The 21887-nt window shown below is 41.9% G+C and overlaps 1 protein-coding gene across 1 annotated transcript; it reads right to left on the bottom strand.

Annotated features, from left to right (window-relative positions):
• Positions 1-418: 418 nt before the first annotated feature.
• Positions 419-3465, bottom strand: LOC117864466 (putative F-box/kelch-repeat protein At1g15680). The gene is made up of 2 exons (XM_034748582.2): positions 2261-3465; positions 419-804 (listed from the first exon to the last, which is right to left on the bottom strand). Exons 1-2 carry the CDS (start codon positions 3402-3404, stop codon positions 752-754), a joined length of 1197 nt encoding a protein of 398 aa, XP_034604473.1. The 5' UTR covers positions 3405-3465; the 3' UTR covers positions 419-751.
• Positions 3466-21887: the final 18422 nt, after the last annotated feature.

The raw sequence follows: 21887 nt of genomic DNA, 5'->3' as shown, positions 1-21887 counted from the left end.
TCAACCAACCCTTGAAGTACATGCCGTGAACGACGACCCTGCACCATGGGTGGTGATTTCGTCATCATTGGCTGGCAACTCTGGTCTCTTCAGATTAACATCTTTGAACAGCAACATTTTTTGAAATAAATGATCATCATTAGTTAACATGATTCTCACTTCTTAGTATCCACCAGCATAAAGATGCTTTACATTGTATTTCAGTAATTCAGCGACGACAGATTTGAGTCATGGCTTGTTGGATGTGTAAGCCATCCCAAGCATCGGTTTAGATAGACGATTCCTAGTTTTGTGCCAGCGCGATCCTCGGTATCATAATGGACTGAGAAACAGGAATGACTGATACACTCGAAACATGGAGTACTTGCTTAGTCACCAAAATAAACATCAATATGAAGAGCACAAGTACAATATCACAGAAACAGAAGAAGATTATGAGAATCGCGTGTCCATTACATCACATAATTATGTGGACACGGGATGCACAATGTTGAAATATAATATGAAACAATTTTCAATTAAGGTATACATCATATCATGTATGGACCCCAAAAAACATTCATGGATCTTGTTACAGCGGAAGAAAAATATTTAAGATCCACAAGACAGGTGATGGCCTCCATAAACATATTGACATTAAAGCATATAAATATACAGATATTGACAGGCGGGTACTTGTTATACAAATAGCCATAAATTACATTACCTTTTGAAGAAACATGACATGCTAGCAGATCTAAGGGTAGCTATATCATGTACTGTTCAAAGATTCAGCTCCAACATCCCCACTGCCAATGCCCCTGCCTACAAGAGAAATAAGTCCCAGCAATAAGGAAAGCTACCGAAATGCAAAGCAGGACCCAAATTGATAATGTTCACGTGAATATTTAGCAGATCAGGAAAAATAAGTTATCTAGAATTACTCTGAAGTGAACTCATTACTAGTTAGCCAAATAGACTAATCAAAATATGCTCAAACTGGGAAAGTTTAGTGGCAAAATAAGCATGACTACTAGCATCTAACTAACACCTGGCCCTGTAGAAGATAAAACAAGGCATTCTTTATTTCTTATCCAGCATAAAAAAAAAACTGTCCATATGCAGCAGAGCATTTCCAAAAAGAATAGTGCTACATGTTTCATATGGCTGAGATAGATGGGATGCAAATTGGTATTACAGATGTAGTGTACTAGTTGGTGCACACATCTACTTAAGTTCATGAATGCGATCATGGGACCAAAAAAAATACCATGTATTGTTAATGCTACTAATGCTTAATAAGAGCATGAAAGATGTTGCAGAAGACATATACTGAAAAGGAAAATGATACTTCTGAAAGGTATTGTGAGATATTACCTGTGGTATAGAAACCTGTGTAGGGATGAACTCATTACTAGTTAGCCAAATAGACTAATCAAAATATGCTCAAACTGGGAAAGTTTAGTGGCAAAATAAGCATGACTACTAGCATCTAACTAACACCTGGCCCTGTAGAAGATAAAACAAGGCATTCTTTATTTCTTATCCAGCATAAAAAAAAAACTGTCCATATGCAGCAGAGCATTTCCAAAAAGAATAGTGCTACATGTTTCATATGGCTGAGATAGATGGGATGCAAATTGGTATTACAGATGTAGTGTACTAGTTGGTGCACACATCTACTTAAGTTCATGAATGCGATCATGGGACCAAAAAAAATACCATGTATTGTTAATGCTACTAATGCTTAATAAGAGCATGAAAGATGTTGCAGAAGACATATACTGAAAAGGAAAATGATACTTCTGAAAGGTATTGTGAGATATTACCTGTGGTATAGAAACCTGTGTAGGGATGAACTCATTACTAGTTAGCCAAATAGACTAATCAAAATATGCTCAAACTGGGAAAGTTTAGTGGCAAAATAAGCATGACTACTAGCATCTAACTAACACCTGGCCCTGTAGAAGATAAAACAAGGCATTCTTTATTTCTTATCCAGCATAAAAAAAAAACTGTCCATATGCAGCAGAGCATTTCCAAAAAGAATAGTGCTACATGTTTCATATGGCTGAGATAGATGGGATGCAAATTGGTATTACAGATGTAGTGTACTAGTTGGTGCACACATCTACTTAAGTTCATGAATGCGATCATGGGACCAAAAAAAATACCATGTATTGTTAATGCTACTAATGCTTAATAAGAGCATGAAAGATGTTGCAGAAGACATATACTGAAAAGGAAAATGATACTTCTGAAAGGTATTGTGAGATATTACCTGTGGTATAGAAACCTGTGTAGGGATGATAGCTGGTTATGAACATGGCCTTAAACAGATGTCTGAACTGCATTGTCTTGAGTTGGATCATGAAGACGTCAAGACTTGTTGATATAAAAATCACATGACCATTCTCATCATACCCATGGATCAATGTTCCCACAATTGGCGATCCCACGGAAAGGAGCTTGTCCAGTTTGATGGATTTCTGAAGCATCCATCTGGCGACACCATCAGAACCGGCCTTCCTCTCCCATAGTTGGATGGTCACATCATCTAACAAAGCGGCGAGGCCAAGCTTGTTGTCCTCCATTCGCACGAGCTCCAAGCATGACTCCTCAGTGCCCACTGGGGCACCAAACACAGCTAGAGCCTGCCTATCCAAATCAAACTCCAGGATGTGGTTCCCATCGCTCCCAGTATCATACTCTTGAACCAACCAGCAAAGTGAATCCTTAGTGAGGACGCTGGGATTCACCAAAGTAACCGGAACACCGATGGCAATTGAGATGGCATCGCCCCATACACCAGTCTCGGACTCATAGATGGAGGCGAACAGCTGAGGGTGGTCAGCATCGAGCAACCCACGTAACAACACCACCTTGAAGGCTTCGAGTGGCACCCCGCCCGCGAGGTGGTTGTTGCAGATCAGCGCGGCGTTGTAAACAGCGCCTTCGTTGCGGAACCACCCCGGCGGGACGGGCACGCGGCGCTGGTCTCCGGCAAGGGGATCCCAGACGGTGAGCTCGAGGCGCGTCTGGTTGAGGATGAGGGCGAGGCCGTGGCGGCAGCCCAAGAAGTCCCAGATCTCGTCGCCGTGCCCCACCTGCAGGGAGAGGCGTGCGGAGGGGATGCGGTCGGGCGGGTCCAGCGTCGGGGTGAACTGGAGGAGGCCGTAGAAAGCTGTGTTGAAGATGCCGAGGAGCGGGGGATTCCGGCGGTGGAACGCGCGGAAGCGGCGGAGGAATCGGGGGTCGGAGAGGAGGCGGCGCCAGTGCTTGCAGACGAGGGAGGCGCGGGGGAGGGAGGACGGCAGCGGCGGAAGGCGGAGCAGGATCTCCCGGAGGATGTCGTCGTTATCCGGCAGGAGCGCCGCCGCCGGCGGCGGCGAAGAGGGGCGGCGGCTCATCAGACCCTCGCTCATCTGGTGCGACTAGCAGGGTAGCTGAGTAGCACTAGCAGGTGCTCCGGTTATTTGAGTTTTTTTTTTGAAAAAGAAAAGTCCATGTCTTCTCTTCCTTTTCTTTTCCAATGTGAATTTCATGTACGTAATGGGATCCATCATCCATGTGTTTGACAATTTGAGTATGCCATCGAATATTTGATATTTGCAGGGAGAAAATTGTATAAATCCCTTCGTAGATCACTTCGAATTTAGTTTCCTCCTATAAATAAAATTTTTGTTGTACAGGCCTAAATGCCATTTTGGTATGGTCATGAACTCATGATCCCCTTAACAAGTTTGGTTTTCAATGGTGGCAATTAAGATAACATGCCTGTTGATAAAAAACCACCTATGAATTCAAGATATACCAATCGAGTCTCATGTAGACATCCTTCAAAGGCAAGGTGTGTGTATGTTCGTTTTCGTTCGTAGGGAATGAGTCTTAATGGATACTCATCTTTTGCGACAGGCTCATGGTATGGCTCTACTTTCCAAATTCCAGAATTTGGCAAGCAAAATGCCATGTTGTACTGCATTCGTGATTCTTTGGTATATCTCTGATGTGCATTTATTTTTTAAGTCGGTACAGAATTCATCAATTAGCAATTTCTATTTGCCAAGTCGGCATACAGATTCTAACAAACAGTTCAAAGATAAGAGGCATAGAGCCATGTGAGAAGTAGAGGTCAAGCAGTTAAGATCAACTTCACAAGATGCATCCAGTCACACAGTTCACAGAACGACAGAAATATCCAGATTTTACTGATAAAGCATACAAGATCGAGTAGCAGTTAATGGAGCAAGATGGAGAGTCTGCAGTGATCACCAGAATGTTGGCTGACAAATACTTCATCATACTCGTCAAATCCAAGGAGGCATAGGTCTCTAATTCCAAGTGTGATGGTATAAATGTGGCGAGCCGCGAGTGTAGCTTCCTTTTGAGCAAAGGTTCACTGAGGTCGATATTAGATGGGTTAAACAGTCCACAACACTATTGAGTTGATCCAAGCATTATACAGCTTTAGTTAACAGTATGACACAGAATAGAACCAATTACTTCAAAAGGTTAGGAAATAAGACTTGACAAGTGCACTTCAGATTTAACGTGTTAGAATGCTACATTCTGCACCAAAGACAACAACAGCCAACCACGGTTGACAACATACAAAAACGATGAAACTGTATCACCCCATCCTGGTCTGGGCAACTCCAGCGCAGAGGTAACGTCCATTTACTTTCAGCAATTCAACAAATAAAACCAAGGAAATGGCTTTTGGGGATGTGTAAGCTGTTTCAAGTTTCATTTGCTGAACTATCACTACTATCTTTTTTTTTTGCCAGTTCCCCAGTATCAGGGTAACATAATAGACTAAAAAGGGAATACTACACTTGAACATGGAGCATTTGCTCAAGCTCCAAAACAAACATTAATGTGAATAGCAAATTGCAAGATTGTAGACAAAGAAGGTATCATCTGCTCGTTAATTACCAGGTAGCAGGTGATACGGTTTGGGGAAAATATAATGTTCACATCCCTGAATAACACAACCTAGCTTGTTTACAACTGAAAAAAAATGCTAATTAAAAATCAATTCGACAGGTAATATCCTTCCTAAACTATTGACTTTTTAAGCAAAAAATTGTAGAGTATATTGCACAATGGATCACTGAACCAGTTGCATTAGTTCAAATAGTTCACCAAACTCTAAAGATGGACATTTAGGTTGGCCAGCTAGAGTGAGTAGAAGCTCAGCAAGGACATGGACGAAAACTTGGCACAGTCAACATGGCATTTAAAGTCAACTTTGTACTTTTGCATTAAACCCACGAGAGCCAAAGTGGTTCGCTTTTTAATCCAAGGCCAAAACAGTCAGGATCAAAACTGCCATCTTCAAACGTCGCACCTTTCAACATTGTTGCATGGGGCAATCCCTCTCATTGTGCGTAGTCAAAGAGATCCCGTTCAATGTTGAACCAGCAACAGAAAGCTTCCACAGAATAAAAAAATGATGATGCTCCATGAATTTGGGAATGGTGCTCACATCCTTTAACGCATATGTTGGGAGAGATGCATATGATGACTGAATTTAGAAAATAGTGGCCTTCTTTGTTGCAAATTGAAGGATCGTAACGGGCGACCAGAGGGGGGGTGAATGGTCGCAGAAGCCAAAACTTTCTAACAAATATTTCTAACCCTTCCCCTAAACACAAAACCTGAATAAATCACGTTTTTCAAAATTTTCTAACTCCTCATGCATGGCATTGACCCAGTTAGAATCAGATAAAGCATGTCCAACATCTCGGGGTTCAAAAGAGGCAACAAAGGCAGTATGCGCAAAGACACAATAATTTTTATTTTTCGTACCTCTGTTCCTTGTCGTGCGTTCATCCAAATTACCTATTATGTTCTTGGCAGGATGACGATTCTGAATGTGTCGTGGTGCTGTACGTTCTGAAATCGCCTCCCCCTCAACTGCAGCCGGTACATGATCAACAGTCGGTGAAGCTGCAGGCTCTGCTGTAGATATACGTGTCGGCGATGGTCCATCCTCCAAAGTGGTGGAGGGCGCCTGCTCAGGCTGGGCGCCACGCTCCCCCTGCATCGCAGGCTGGGCATCATCGTCATCGTCGTCGTCACATCCATCGTCCTCTTTCTCATCCTCAAAAATATCCTGCCCGATCTCGTCATCACCTGCACACTCAAAAGCAGAAGAAAAACAAGGCATTGTCTCGTCGAAGCTGACCTCACATGTCTCATCGATGCGGTTAGTATCAAGATTAAGCACACGGTACGCTCGCCCTTGCAAGGCATACCCCAAAAATAACCCATCGGAAGAACGCGATTCAAATTTATCCAAATTTCCCTTTTTCAATATAAAACACTTGCAGCCAAAAACTCGAAGGTGGAAAACTTTGGGAGGTCGACCAAATCTCAACTCATAAGATGTTTTTCCTAGAAAAGCTCTCAGAAAAATGCGATTAGCAACATAGCAAGCGGTGTTGATAGCCTCAGCCCAAAAACGTCTAGGAGTTTTATGTTCATCAAGCATTGTCCTAGCCATCTCAACAAGCGTACGATTTTTACGCTCAACAACACCGTTCTGGGGAGGAACGTAAGGTGAGGAAAACTGATGATCTAAACCTTGTTCTGAACAGAAAGCTTTCATGCGAGAATTCTTGAATTCCGTACCGTTGTCACTGCGAATTGCTCTAACGGCATTATTTGACAACTCATTTTTCAGCTTCAGAACAAGATCATGAACATGTGAGAAAGCCTCATCCTTAGATTCCAAAAAGAACACCCATGAATATCGAGAAAAATCGTCCACAACGACGAGCACATACCACTTCCCACCAACAGACCGAACACGGGCTGGACCAACAGTGTCCATATGTAACAGTTCACCTGGTCGTCTCGTCATCACCTGAGTCACAGGTGAATGAGAAGCAGCAACCATTTTTCCATGCTTGCAGGGAGCACAAATCAAATCCTTTTCAAACTTGAGTTTCGGTAAACCATCAATTAAATCCAATGAACTCAAACGACAAAGCAAATCAAAGCTCAAGTGGCCCAACCGACGATGCCACTTCCAAATCAGGGGGGAACCATCTTCCAAATCAGGGGGGAACCATGAGCAACTAAACAGCGAGTTTCACCAAAAGATTTAGAAAAATCAGCTTTAAAAATCCGTCTAAAAGGAGAAATCTTGCAAACAAGGTTACCAGCAGAATCAAGAACACGCGAATTTCCTTTCTTAAAACGAACCTCAAAATCATCCTCAAGAAGTTGCGAAACAGACAGCAAATTATAATGCAAATTCTTTACCAATGCGACATCCTTTAACGTGTATTTATCTGTTACCTTGATGCAGCCATGCGCCATTACCTTACCTTGACTTTTATCCCCAAAAGTGATGTTTTCCTTTACGCTCGTGGGGGTGAGGCTGGAGAACCATTTATCATCTCCGGTCATGTGGCGCGAACAATCGGAGTCCATTATCCATATGTCCTCCTCGCCTCCAACCTGCAATCAACAACGAGAGCGAGGGTGAGCTAATGACTCAACACTGGGGTTAGGATAATGTAATGAAAACCAGTGCTGAGCCACTTGCTCAAAAGAAGCATTAGCAAAATCAAAGCTCTCAAAAAAACGATGAGAACCACGAGGGGGAAAACGTGGTCTGTCATCCCGATGTTGTGCAAGAGCACGAGTACGTGAGCGAAAACCAGAAGAGCGAACAAATGGCTCACGTCTCAAAATAGGACGATCATGAGTACCACGTACAGGGTACTGCTCACATCTAAAAACACGACGATCATGAGTACCACGTGTGGGGTGCTCACGTCGTTCAGCACGCATCCTCCGATAACAGAACTCATAAAGATGACCATCATGACTGCAAAAATCACAATGATAAAGCTTGCGTGCAGGAGCGACAGAAGCCTCAGCATTAGAACTAGAAGCAACAAAAACAGGCTTAGCAAAATGATCACAAGAAGAACCATTTGGCTTAGTATTTTGTATACCCTTGAAGTGTTTTGGCTTAGGCGCCCAAACCTGCTTTTTAGGAGCAGATCTAGATGTCTCAACCAGCAACCCATCAGAGGTGACACCTGAACCCTTCCTAGGAGGTGGTCCAGTATATTTAGCCAAAGGTGGATTCTTCTCATCAATAGGCGGTCCACTTTTTTCACCAAAAACATGTTTCAAGTCATAACCGGGACCAAAACGCTCACCCCGTTTAATTTGAGCAATAGCCATACCAATTTGAGGCTCACGAATAGAACACCAACCAAGAATAGTTCTCAAATGCTTATTTTCTTCTTCCAAATCAGCAAGTTTGGCCCTTAAATCATTATTTTCAACAACAAAATTAGGACAAGTTAGGCATGAAGGAAGAACCGGACAAGTGTGTTTTTCCAACTCAACAATATGTGATTTAGCAACATTTAATTCAGATCGTAAAGTTGGACAAATCAAACAATCCGGCAAATCAGGACAAGTGTGTTCTTCAAAATTTTTTACCCGACATAAAGCATTATCCAAGTCAACTTTCAAAAGTGGGCAAGAAACACAAGTACCAAGCAAATTCGACCGAGAACGAAGTTCATTTAGTTCAGCGTAAAGTTTATCTCGATCATCAACAATGGAAGAATACTTGGTTTGCAATTTAGACAGCGAAATCATATGAATTGAGCATTCTTCACATTCATCAGGTTCAGCAGGATTAGATGCAGCATTTTTGAGAGTAGCTAGTTCAGCACAAGTTTTATCATAATCAGTTTTAAGTTTAGCCAACACTTTATTTTGCTTATGAACAATTTTAGTTAAATTAGCTATTCTTTGTTCTGCAGAAGTATCTACCTCATCATCAGAAGTTTCATCGTTGCTGTCGGTTGATGCATCACCCTCCAAGGCCATAGTACATATCCCATCATTGATGCCGGCGTCAGTGATGAAGCAAAGTCCGTCTGTCTTCTTCTTGGGTGTCTCATCCTCGGAATCTGAATCGCTGGAGTCTGACGAGCCACCTGAAACATACTGTCCAAGAGAAGATAACAAAACATTTGCAGCCTTAGCGACTTGCTTGTCAGAGTATTTTTGTCCGCCTTTCTTCCATTGCTTATCCTTCTTCTTCTTCCTCTCCCTGAACTTCTCCTGGCGCCTGGAGGAGTTATTGCCCTGCTCAAAAGATCTCTGCTTGTTTGGGCAATCAGCAGCAAAGTGTCCTCGCTCACCACAGTTGAAGCAACCATCTGAACGTCTTCTATTACGCCTGTTGTCATACACACGCTTAAATTTGTTGGAGAGCAGTACAAGCTGATCATCATCTAGCACCTCCAACTCCTCATCTGCAACATGACACAAAGAAGACAAAGCAAAACTGGAAACATTTGGATTAGCATTAGTGTTAGTCTTATTTCCAGAAACCAAAGCCATTGGAACGTCAGAAGAAGAAGCAGCTGTGGGATTTTTCAATTTACGCTTAGAAACAATTTCAATCTCTTTTGATTTGAGCTTACTGTAAAGCTCATCAGTGGTGAGAGTTTCATAACCTACAGATTCAACGATCGCCTCAACTTTCATATCCCATTCATCATTAAGTGAATGTAATAATCTGAGAGCCCTAGCATGATCATCATAAGGCATATTTCTATTCATGGCCTTCATCTTATTAACAATTACTTGAAAACGTGCAAACATGTCATCAATAGACTCACTAGGCAATTGGCAAAAAGCATCAAACTCTTTTCGGTGAATCTCAAATTTTCGGTTTTTCACAGTGTTTGAGCCTTCATGATATTTTCTAAGTTTCTCCCAGATCTGATAAGCGAGATCTTCACTAGAAACCCGATCATATTCAGTTTTACAAATAGAAGCCTGTAAAATAGCAACAGCACGATGATTTGTTTCAAGAAGCCCGATCTCAGCGGCGTCAGTCGGTTCCTCAGCTGGAATCACATATGTGGCATTTTGTGTGATTTTCCATAGCTTCAGCGACTTGCCTTTGAGATAGTTGGTCATACGTGCCTTCCAGTAATCATAATCAGTCCCATCAAAAAACGGAGCGCGAACATCAAACTTTTCATTGGTCGCCATAGCTTTCAGCACCGATTAAGGTATAGAAAACCTAAACCGGCTCTGGTACCAATTGAAGGATCGTAACGGGCGACCAGAGGGGGGGTGAATGGTCGCAGAAGCCAAAACTTTCTAACAAATATTTCTAACCCTTCCCCTAAACACAAAACCTGAATAAATCACGTTTTTCAAATCTGGACAGAACTCTATGTACCTAGTAAACCTGATGTGGACGAAAATCCGTAACTCCGATCGACCTAAAAATTTGTCAGATTAAACTAGATGAAATTACGAAACTAACCCAACTGGAATCACGTCAATCGGACTTACGGATCTTGAGATAAAAATAAAACAAGCAGACTATGTCAGATGCTGACGAGAATTGTAAAGAACCAATCGAGATGCACAAGATCAATCATTATAGATGAAAGATTAAATCGAGTAATTGAACTTACAAAAGTGCATGTAGCCTCCGCCCGAACATCCTCCCTCTCTTAATCGGAGAGATCAACAAAAACCTCTCACTAGAATTCAAACCCTAGGCTAGACCGGAGAGAGGAAAATTGAACCGTGGAACCCCAGGGCACGAGTACTGTTCACGGGTACTGTTCATGCGTGAATAGTAACTCGCCGGGAGTCCAAAACGTCCACTTTTCCCTCAACCCTAGGTGCCACATATTTATATCTCCAAAGGGTGGCACGACCTATTTTCACATAACCCCCTACGCTAAATAAATCCAACGTAGGGGCGTAAATTCCAATTACGTCCTCCATGGCAAATTCCGCGATGTCCGCGATCCCTCCATCTCCGCGATGTGATCCTCGCGATGTCGCCGCACAACCATCCGAAATCGTATCGCGATCGCCAGAATTTCCATCTTCGCACGCCGCACGAGCGTCCCGGTACGATGCATGGCTTTGTGGCTCAACCAGTGAACCCCGGATTTTGTGACATAATCCGGAAACCTCCATCGACGTCCTCCCGCCGTGTAGCCAGGTACAGTAGACGTACACCGCACGATCGCCTGTCCCTCGAACGCAAGCCTCGATCCGCCCTTCTCCGCCCCCGCGGTTTTTCGACGCGGCATCCTATCTTCGTTCTTCACTCGTCGCCGCATGTACCTTGTCTCCACCTGTCACCTGCAACCACAACCTGCCAAGAGACACGTCACACGCACACCGTGTTGTCAATCGCTCATCACCAAGGTGCTAGCCCACCGGCATCTCACAAATCAGTACCAATATTTGTGAGTTTAGTGTTTAATTCAGACAAGAGCAGAGATATGGAGAGCTATAACACAGAGGGGGTTAGAACATGGAAAAGCAAAGGAAACAAAGAACTAGCAAGAAGCACTCTCTCTCCGCAAGCTCCTCTCCAAGACAGAAATGTACAACACCGCTCTTTATGGATTTTTTTTTGGGGGGTTAATAGATATCGTCCTTTCATAGAACAGGCTGAGGAAGAAAAGCAGGAGCCTTACTAATCACATCAAAGTCACGGTATCTTCAACCCCTGTTCTTCACTACTTTACGACTCCATTACAACACTAAACAATGGTGGTCGTGCGAAATATTTTTTTCCCCATCTCTTAGGAATGGGTGCAATGGCTGCTTGAATGGGCGACTCCAGACAGTACCAGATATTTGGTTATGGTCATAGGGAAGAACAGGAATGAAGTGATGCATGTGAACTAACCAAATAGGAGCATAAAATCTAAGGAATGTCTTTTTGGGTGCTTAATACAAAATACAAAAACCCAATCATTTTAAGATCTTTGTTGACGTGGCACATCTTGACCTTCTAACTGACATTAAATGAACCATTTAACAAGTTTGGTAACCCGAATGAACACAATAGGAAATCAGTGCCTACTTGAATCAATGTTGCAAATTTGACTCCCCCTTGTGTACTTTTCTAGATTTCTAATTAAAATGCTGACATGCAAAATGGTAACTATCATGTAAATAGCAGAAGATAAATTCATATTACCTATTCATGTATTATTAAAAGTTTCAGCTCCATCATCTCCACTGACAATGCCCCTGCCTACAAGATAAATAAGTCCAAGCAATAAGGAAATACCAAAATGCAAAGCAGGATTCACATTGATAAAATATTCATAAAATGAACTTATCTAGAATTGTTTTAAAGTGCACTTGCTTAGATCTAACAAACAATTTGGCCTGGTAGAAGGAAAAAACATATGTCTGGTCCAGCATAAACTCTTCATATGCAGTAACACACTTCCAAAAGAATACTGCTATATATTTTATATGGTTTGATAGATGAAATGCAACTTGGTACTATATATATATACTAGTTAGTCCACAAGCTACAATGCCAAATTTAAAAAGCTGTTCAGCAAATAAGTAAAGCCACATACATAAAAACGGAGGTAAGATGTTAACTAATCTGTTGATGTTCTTAGTATGTATCAAGTACATGCCATATTTGGGCATAAGGAATGTACTCATCCGATTAGAAGGATCGATGGCCAATATGTTTTCGATCCAAATTTGGCAACAACAACAATAACATAGCCTTTCAGTCCCAAGCAAATTAGGGTAGATTAGAGTTGAAACCCAACAAGAACCACAAATCAGGGTTCGAGCACATGAATAGCTGTTTTCCTAGCACTCCTGGCTAAATCTTTGTGTATTATTTCATCCCTTCAAATCTCCTTTTATTCCCTCTTCCCATTTCAATTTTGGTCTTCCTCTGCCTCTCTTCACATTACATCACGCCTTAGGGTTCCACTACGCACCAGTGCCTTCAGAGGCCTTCATTGGACATGTCCAAACCATCTCAGCCGGTGTTGGATAAGCTTTTCTTCAATTGGTGCTACCCCTAATCTATCACGTATATCCTCATTCCAGACTCGATCCCTTCTCGTATGACCACAAATCCAACGCAACATACGCATTTCCGCAACGCTTATCTGCTGGACATGTCCTCTTTTTATAGGCCAACATTCTGCACCATACAGCATTGCAGGTCTACCACCGTCCTATAAACTTGCTTTTTAACTTCAATGGTACCCTCTTGTCATATAAAATTCTTGATGCTTGGTGCCACTTCATCCACCCTGCTTTGATTCTATGACTAACATCCTCATCAATATCCCCATCTTGTTGTAGTATTGATCCCAAATATCGAAATGTATCCTTCCTGGGCACTACTTGGCTTTCCAAACTCACATCTCCCTCATGTGTAGTAGCACTAAAGTCACATCTCATGTATTCAGTTTTAGTTTTGCTGAGTCTAAACCCTTTTGACTCTAGGGTCTCCCGCCACAACTCCATTTTCCTATTTACTCCTGCTCGACTTTCATCAACTAGTACTACATCATCCGCGAAGAGCATACACCAAGAGATATCCCCCTTGAATGTCCCTTGTTACCTCATCTATCACCAAGGCAAATAGATAAGGTCTCAAAGCAGACCCTTGATGCAGTCCTATTCTAATCGGAAAGTCATCTGTGTCGCCATCACTTGTTCGGACTCTAGTTACAACATTGTTGTACATGTCCTTAATAAGTCCAACGAACTTCGTTGAGACTTTATGTTTGTCCAAAGCCCACCACATAACATTCCTTGGTATTTTGTCATACGCCTTCTCCAAGTCAATGAAAACCATGTGTAGGTCCTTCTTCTTCTTCTCCCTATACCGCTCCATTACTTGTCTTATTAAGAAAATAGCTTACATGGTTGACCTTTCAGGCATGAAACCAAATTGGTTCATAGAGACCCGTGTTATCCTTCTCAAATGATGCTCGATAACTCTCTCCCATAGCTTCATAGTATGGCTCATCAACTTAATTCCTCGGTAATCAGTACAACTTTGAATATCTTCCTTATCCTTGTATATTGGTACGAGTATACTTCTCCTCCACTCTTTCATCATCTTGTTCGGCTGAAAAATATGGTTGAATAACTTATTTAGCCATACTATGGCTATATCCCGAGGCATCTCCACAGCTTAATTCGAATACCATCCGGGTCCATTGCCTTACCACTTTTCATCCTTTTCAACGCCTCTCTGACCTCAGATTCTTGGATCTTCTGCACAAAGTGCCTATTGGTGTCATCAAAAGAGTCATCCAACTGCAAGGTTGTGTTCTCATTCTCTCTATTGAATAATTTATCAAAATACTCTTGCCATCTATGTTTGATCTCATCCTCCTTTACCAATATGTTCTCCATTTCATCTTTAATGCACTTAACTTGGTTGAAGTCCCTAGTCTTTCTCTCACGAACCTTAGCCATCCTATGATGTCCTTCTCTCCTCCCTTCATACCTAATCATTGGTAAAGATCCTCATACACCCTACCCTTTGCCACACTTACAACTTGCTTTGCGATCTTCTTTGCCTCCTTGTACTTCTCTATGTTGTCCACACTCCTGTCATGGAACAAGCACCTATAGCATCCTTTTTTCTCCTTAATAGTCCTTTGGACTTCCTCATTCCACCACCAAGTATCTTTATCTACGCCTCTACCCCCCTTGTCACTCCAAGCACCTCCGATGCCACCTTCCGAATGCAGTTTGCCATCTTCTCCTACATGTTGTTTGTGTCCTTTCCTTCCTTCCAAGGACCCTCTTTGATTACCCTTTCCTTGAAGACCTCTAATGTCTCCTCTTTCAGTTTTCACCACTTTGTTCTTGCAATCTTAGCTTGTTTATCCCTGCGTGCGTGCATCTGAAAATGAAAGTCTGCCACCACAAGCTTATGTGGAGAAACAACACATTCCCCTGGTATCACCTTGCAATCCAACAATTCCCGTTTATCCTCTCTCTTTGTGAGGATAAAGTCAATCTGGCTATAGTGTTGGCCACTACCAAAATTCACTAAATGGGACCATCTCTTCCTAAAGAAAGTGTTCGCTATCATCAAGTCAAAAGCTACTGCAAAGTCCAAGACTTCCTCTCCCTCCTGATTCCTACCACCATAACCAAAACCTCCATGAACTGCCTCGAAGCCTGCACTTGTTGTACCTACATGCCCATTAAGATCTTCTCCTATGAAAAGCTTCTCGCTAGAAGGTACAATTCTAACCAGGCTATCTAAATCTTCCCAGAAAAGCCTCTTAGCACTCTCATCGATCCAAATTTGGCAAACAACTTAAATTTGAAGTCATGATTCTTACAAGAGGTGATTAGTAGAAATATAAATAAAGAATGTTACTTTGAAAGGAAGTATCTAATGTAGACCATAACAACCTTCATGCTCCCATATGTGTTGATATCTACCTATGGTTATTGCTAGTCAAACTTGCACGCATTAAAGACACTGCAGCAACTAGGGGGAAGATATTACCTGTAGTATAGAAACTTGCATAGGGATGATAATGGATGAGGATATTGGTTTTAAAAAGATTCCTGAACTGCAATGACTTACGTTGGATCATAAAAACTCCAACAGCTGTTCCTATAAACATCGTATGACCATCCTCATCATACCCAAGTATCACCTGCCATGATGTCTCCATTGGCGATCTCAATGAAAGTAGCTTGTCTAGTTCAATGGTTTTCTGAAGCATCCATCTAGTCACACCAGTGGATTCAACCTTCCTCTCCCATAGTCTTAAGCTCACATTTGATAACATGGCTAGGCCAAGCCTGTTATCCTCCATTTGCAAGATCTGAAAGCATGAGCTTTCGGTAACATCTACATCAACTGGAGTATTGATCAGAGCTAGAATGTTCGTATCCATATCGATCTCGAGGATGCCACTATTTCAGGAACCACAAAGCCACCAGTAAACTGAATTCCCAACCAGGATGCTGGGCATGCCCAACAAAAGCGGAGTTGTCACCCATGTCGAGATGAGGTCACTCCACACACCAGTCTTGGATACATAGATTCAGGCGAACACCTGATGGTCACCATCAATCCACCCATTATCAGACCGTAGCAAGACAACTTTGAAGGCTTCAAGAGGCACCGCACCAGTGTGTCGATCATCACAAAGCACCGCGGCGTTGAGGAACCGCACCGGTGTGTCGATCATCACAAAGCACCGCGGTGTTGAGGACAGTCTTGCCGCTTTCGCTACTGAACAACTCTAGCGGGATGGCCACGCAGCGCTGGTCCCCAATGTGTGGGTCCCAAACGGTGACCTCAAGGCGCGTCCAGTTGAGGAGGAGGGTGAGGCCATGGCGGCAGCCGAGGAAGCTCCACCTCTTGTCGCAATTCAGCGACAGGGAGAGGCGAGCAGAGGGAATGCGGTCGGGAGGGTTCAGGGTGGTGGGCTTGAAGACAAGGTGGGTGATGTCGTAAAAAAAGAAGCCGAGGAGCAGGGGATTTCGGTGGTGGAATGCGCGGCAGCGGCGGAGGAATAGGGGTGTCAGGAACCGAGAAACTTGACAACAAGCAAGAGCAAAAGTAGGTAGAAAACAATTCAAAACTGAAGAACAGATGGAGTATTCAGCATAGCAGTAGCCATTAACAGCGACAGATTCACTTACAAGATACCATGGCGGCACCCAAAGGAAGCTACTGCTAAGCTAGGGTTCTAATTAGGATACTTTCTCCTGCATACCCTTCCCAGGGTGAGCATCCCTCTATTGCAATCCATACGGTAGTAAACGTAAAAGAAGTACTTTAACTTCATTGAAGTTACTAACCGGTCTAAAACCGGGTGACCTACTACAGCTTATCACTGAGACCCTAACAACCGTCCGATGCACCATCGACGGCGCAGACGAAACCCGGCGAAACATTGGCTTCCTTGCCGACTTCCTCTTGAACACCAAAACACTAGCTGAATAGTTGAAAAACGCCAACTGAATGGCACCCCTAAACCTATCTATTGTATTCAGAGTCTTGACAATGCCCACCCCCTTAACATCCTTGTCCTCAAGGATGAAAAGAAGAAAAAACCTTACGGATAAAAGCAGCATCTTCCCAAGTAGATTCAGATTGAGGCAAATTAGTCCATTTAATCAACAACTGAACAACCGGCTCGTTGTTGCAAGGAATCATTCTTCTTTCCAATATCAGTTCTGGAGCCACTTTGATGAGGCCTTTGTCATCCACCAAGGGTAAGTCAGGTGTGGGCACTGCAATAGGACCAATATGTTTCTTCAATTGACTCACATGAAACACGGGAAGTTTATAAGCAGATCTTCCAATTCTTTCCAAGACTTTGAATGGTCCATAATATTTAGAATGCAATTTCAGAGAGTTCTGAATGCTCAAAGAGGTGTGTCTATATGGCTGAATCTTGAGATAGACCATAGAGCCAATTTCAATCTCCCTTTCTGTCCTATGCCTGTTAGCTTGATGTTTCATTCAAGCTTGAGCCTTGAGTAAATTATCCCTAATCAACTGATTAGCATGCTGCCTGTTTTGTGAGATTTCCCTTGCAGTGTCATTAGGGCAGTCTGGTAGAATATCTTCAGCAATCATGCGAGGAGGAAATCCATATAGTGCTTGAAATGGAGTCATATTCAGAGAGGTATGAAAAGATGTATTATACCACCATTTTGCTGATGACAACCAATAAAACAATCTTCTTGGGGCATTAAAGCACATACACCTAAGATAGTTTTCCAAGCATTGATTGACCCTTTCTATCTGGCCATCAGTTTGTGGGTGATAAGTTGAGCTGAGATGTAATTTAACACCTAAAGCTTTGAACAGGGACTGCCATATAGTGCTTGTAAAGATCCTATCTCTGTTAGTGACCATCACAGTTGGTGGCCCATGCAGTTTAAAGACATGCTCAGTCATCAAAGGAATAACATCATTTACTGAGAATGGCTGGTTCAATGTGAGAAAATGAGCATACTTAGTAAATCTATCAACCACCACTAGAATGATATCCTTTCCATTAGATTTTGGAAGTCCTTCAATAAAGTCCATTGATACGTGTGACCAAGCTATCTCAGGAACTAGTAGTGGTTCTAATAATCCTGGATAAGGAACATGCTCACTCTTGTTCTTTTGACACACAAGGAAATTCTTAACATATTCCTTTACATTATGATGAAGCTTTGGCCAATAAAAGACCATTTTTAGCCTCTGGTATGTTGCTCTTTCCCCTGAATGTCCCCCCAATGCTAATTGATGAAAATTATCCAGTAATTGCTTTCTCAAAACTTCATCTTGACCAATGCATACTCTTCCTTTATATCTGATAATACCATTAGCTAAAGAGTAATTTGGTATAGAATTACCATCCAAACTAAGCTTAACTATTAATTTCTTGCAAGTAGTATCCTCTTTGTAACTGTCAACCACTTGTTGGATCCAAGCTAGAACAATTATGGATATAGCATTGAGATATTGTTAAGGCTCAACTCTGGAAAGTGCATCAGCAACCTTGTTTTCTTTTCCTTTTTTGTATTCAATCTTATAATTGTATCCCCAATAACTTGATAAGCAATTTATGTTGAATGCCTTGCAAAAGTATTTGGTCATGTATGTATTTTAAACTCTACTGATCTGTCTTATAATCACAGAGGTGGTGGCAAAGTAGTGTTTCCATTTCTTTAATACCTCCAAAATAGCCATGGCTTCTTTTTCATAAGCTGAAAGTGTTGTTGCTCTGGGTCCCAATGTTTTGCTAATAAAAGATATTGGTTTGCCTCCTTGCATTAGAATAGCCCCAATTCCAGACCCACTTGCATTAGTTTCCAAAATAAATGGCTGGGAAAAATCTGGTAAAGCTAGAACTGGTGGATTGGACATAATTTTCTTAAGCTGCTCAAAAGCCTATGATTGCTTGAAAGTCCACTGAAATGCATCTTTCTTCAATAGATCAAACAGTGGATGGCATATGATTCCATAGCTTTGTATGAACCTCCTATAATATCCTGTAAGGCCTAAAAAAGCCCTCAATTCAGTAACAGTAGCAGGTGTAGGCCAATTCTGAATAATGCTAATTTTTGATGGATCAATAGCCACTCCCTCTTTGCTGATGATATGGCCCAAATACTCAATTTCTGATTGACCAAAAGTGCATTTGGACAACTTAGCAAATAACTGATTTTCCCTCAGAACTGATAGAACATACTGTAAGTGAACAACATGATCTGCCATTGAATTACTATAAATGAGGATATCATCAAAAAATACCAAGGCAAATTTTCTAAGAAATTGAGCCAAAATGGTGTTCATCAATCTTTTAAAGGTGGCTGGTGCATTGGTGAGTCCAAATGGCATCACCAAATATTTAAAGTGTCCAATATGAGTGGTAAAAGCAGTCTTATGGATGCCAGCCTCTTTCATTCTAATTTGATGATATCCTGACTTTAAGTCTATTTTTGAAAAAACTTGGGCTCCAAATAATTTATCCAACAAATCTTCAATGATAGGTATAGGGTATTTGTTTTTGATGGTGTTGGAGTTGAGCTGCCTGAAATCCACACATAATCTCCAGGTGCCATCTTTTTTCTTAACTAGAATGACAGGAGAGTTGTATGGACTAACACTAGGCCTAATCATTTGAGCTTGCAAGAGGTGTTGGATTAAATCCTCCATAGCATTTTTCTGATGATGAGGCAACCTGTATGGCCTTTGGTTGATTGTCTTAGTTTCATCCACTAAAGGTATGGCATGATCTATGTATCTTTGTTGTGGAAGGTCCTTTGGTTCACTGAATAAATCCTCAAACTCATCAAGTATTACTTGTATTGGAGGAGGTACATCAGGTTGTACTTGAGTTGAAGAAGCTTGAGTGTTATTATTCAACACAATGACTGCTCCCACTGCCTTTTTCTTAAGCAAGTGACAAAATTTCCTTGTGCTAATGAACTGAGGCCCAGTTGGCATTGTTTCATCAGAAAAGGTAATGATGCTCTTACCATCCTTAGTAATAGAAAATTCTCTTCTTCTGAGGTCCAATCCAACAGGACTGTGGTTATAAATCCAATCAGCCTCTAAGACCACATCAAAACCCTGAACTTCAAGTAATCTGAGTGTTGAGGTAAATGTGTGACCTTGAATAGAGTAAGGGCATTCTGAACATGCAGTTGAGCTATGCATTTGTGTGCCATTGGCAGCAGCCACTTTAGCTGCATCAATCTCTGTGATAGTTAACTTGCTTCTCATAGCAAATTTTGCATTAATGAAAGAAACATCACTGCCACTGTCAACTAATGTTGTTCCCATAGTGTTGCCAAATTTAAGTCTCAAGGTAAAGGTTCTATCTTGAGATGAAATTCCAGTAAGGGCATGCATAGAAATTTGCATTGTTGGTGTTGCTTCAGCATCTTGATACTCCCCTTCATCAGAAGTGTTGCCATCTTCTACAAGCTCAACTTTTTCTTGCCCCTCATTTTCTACCAGTACTACTGGAAACAGTTTCTTCCCTTTGCAAACTTTTGCATGGCCAGGAACCCAGGGTTCTTTACAAGTAAAACACTTTCCTGCAGCTCTTAATTCAGCTATAGTACTTTGAGCCTGCTCTTTGTCCTTGGGATCTTTTTGCCAATTCCTCTGAGGCTTGTAGGATCCACTGAATGGTAATAGTTTCTTAGGTGGAGGGTAAGCCTTTTCCAATCTTCTAGCATACCAAAAAGCATTTGTCAATGAAGTAGGCTTGTGACACTGCAAATGGTGTTGTATTGGTTCTTGAAGACCGACAACAAAACTAGTGATAAAATAGGATTCTTGGAGAAAGGGATTGTCTTTCTTAACCATTGTGTGGCGGAACCGCCCAACTTAAACTGGTTTAAATGCGTCTAATCGCCGTCGGAATAGCAATTATCCGAAACACACTTAAAACAGTATAAGTCTGGTAGTCCGTCCAGTGTCCCTAGGACTCCTCGAAAGATCCATGTCATGTCTCATAGCCATACACCAGGATCGCTTCCACGATGGGAAAGCATCAACATATATTACATTTTTACATACATACAAGGGGTACGAATTATTATAGAACATAGTTTGAAATAAACTTAACAGTGCAGGTCAGAGAGATTCTAGGAGTTTAAAACATAAACTAGTCCAGGTGAGAGATGAACATTTAAGTTTTTCTTCTGAGGGTATTGCGAGACTCGTAACAATACCCTAGTTTTTCGGGGCTTCCTCCTCTGCGGACTCCTGCGGTGCTTCTGAAACAGCCACAAGGGATAACCCTAAGTACGGGGTACTCAGTAAGGCTTACCCAACTAACCAACATAATAGTTTTTCTGGAACTACATCACAGCTGTTTAGTGTACTGGCTGACTCACCTTTTGCCAAAAGAGCTTACTAAAAAGTGAGACCTTAGCTTTATCTTTTAACTCAATTAAGTTATTACCTAACCAATCTAAATGATGACCAAAAAGATACTTTTGCAAGCAGTAAGAAATTAAGTCATACAACAAATTAATATTGGAAAGACATTGCATTCATGAGCTTATACTATGATGCTCAACAATGATCAAGCGCATTCATAACCGAAAATTGCGGCGATCCGGATCAATTTACATCCTGCAGGAGAGCACCCTGATCACCAGCTATGTACGACTGTCCGGGTCGTACGTAACAACCTTTCGATTAGCAAACCCAAGGATTGGGAATAAGACTACCCGAACCCAGGGACGCACCCCCACATGAGACCCCATGTCTGGCCTGATCTCCATGTGAGTTTCAGGCTACGCCCCTGTCGATCTCCAGCACGTCAAGTGCGGGTACGAAATATTGCCGATCAGAGAGTCTACTAACTTACCGGGCTTTATTGGTCCCATACCCAGTAAGCAATCAGGTGACAATCACTTGATCAAAGGTTAAGACAATGATCGGGCCTTAGCCAAATTAAACCGGCAGACAGAACTAACATCTCTAACTTCTGTCTGCTTTTAACTTCCAAGCCACCTTTCCATACTAGCATGTATGACTCAACATTTCACCTTAAGGTTCGGTAACCAAGTTACTTTAGCATCTAAGCATT

The sequence above is a fragment of the Setaria viridis genome, chromosome 7, assembly GCF_005286985.2.
Source record: "Setaria viridis chromosome 7, Setaria_viridis_v4.0, whole genome shotgun sequence".
In the NCBI taxonomy this organism is placed as follows: domain Eukaryota; kingdom Viridiplantae; phylum Streptophyta; class Magnoliopsida; order Poales; family Poaceae; genus Setaria; species Setaria viridis.
Note: the sequence above shows the minus strand (reverse complement) of the source record. Positions and strands in the feature narration are given on the sequence as shown.

Coding starts and splice junctions, on each gene's coding strand:
- LOC117864466 (XM_034748582.2), bottom strand. CDS start 3,404: ATGAGCGAGGGTCTGATGAGCCGCCGCCCCTCTTCGCCGCCGCCGGCG. Junction 805..2,260: donor CACAGGTTTCTATACCACAG/GTAATATCTCAC, acceptor TTTCTCTTGTAG/GCAGGGGCATTGGCAGTGGG.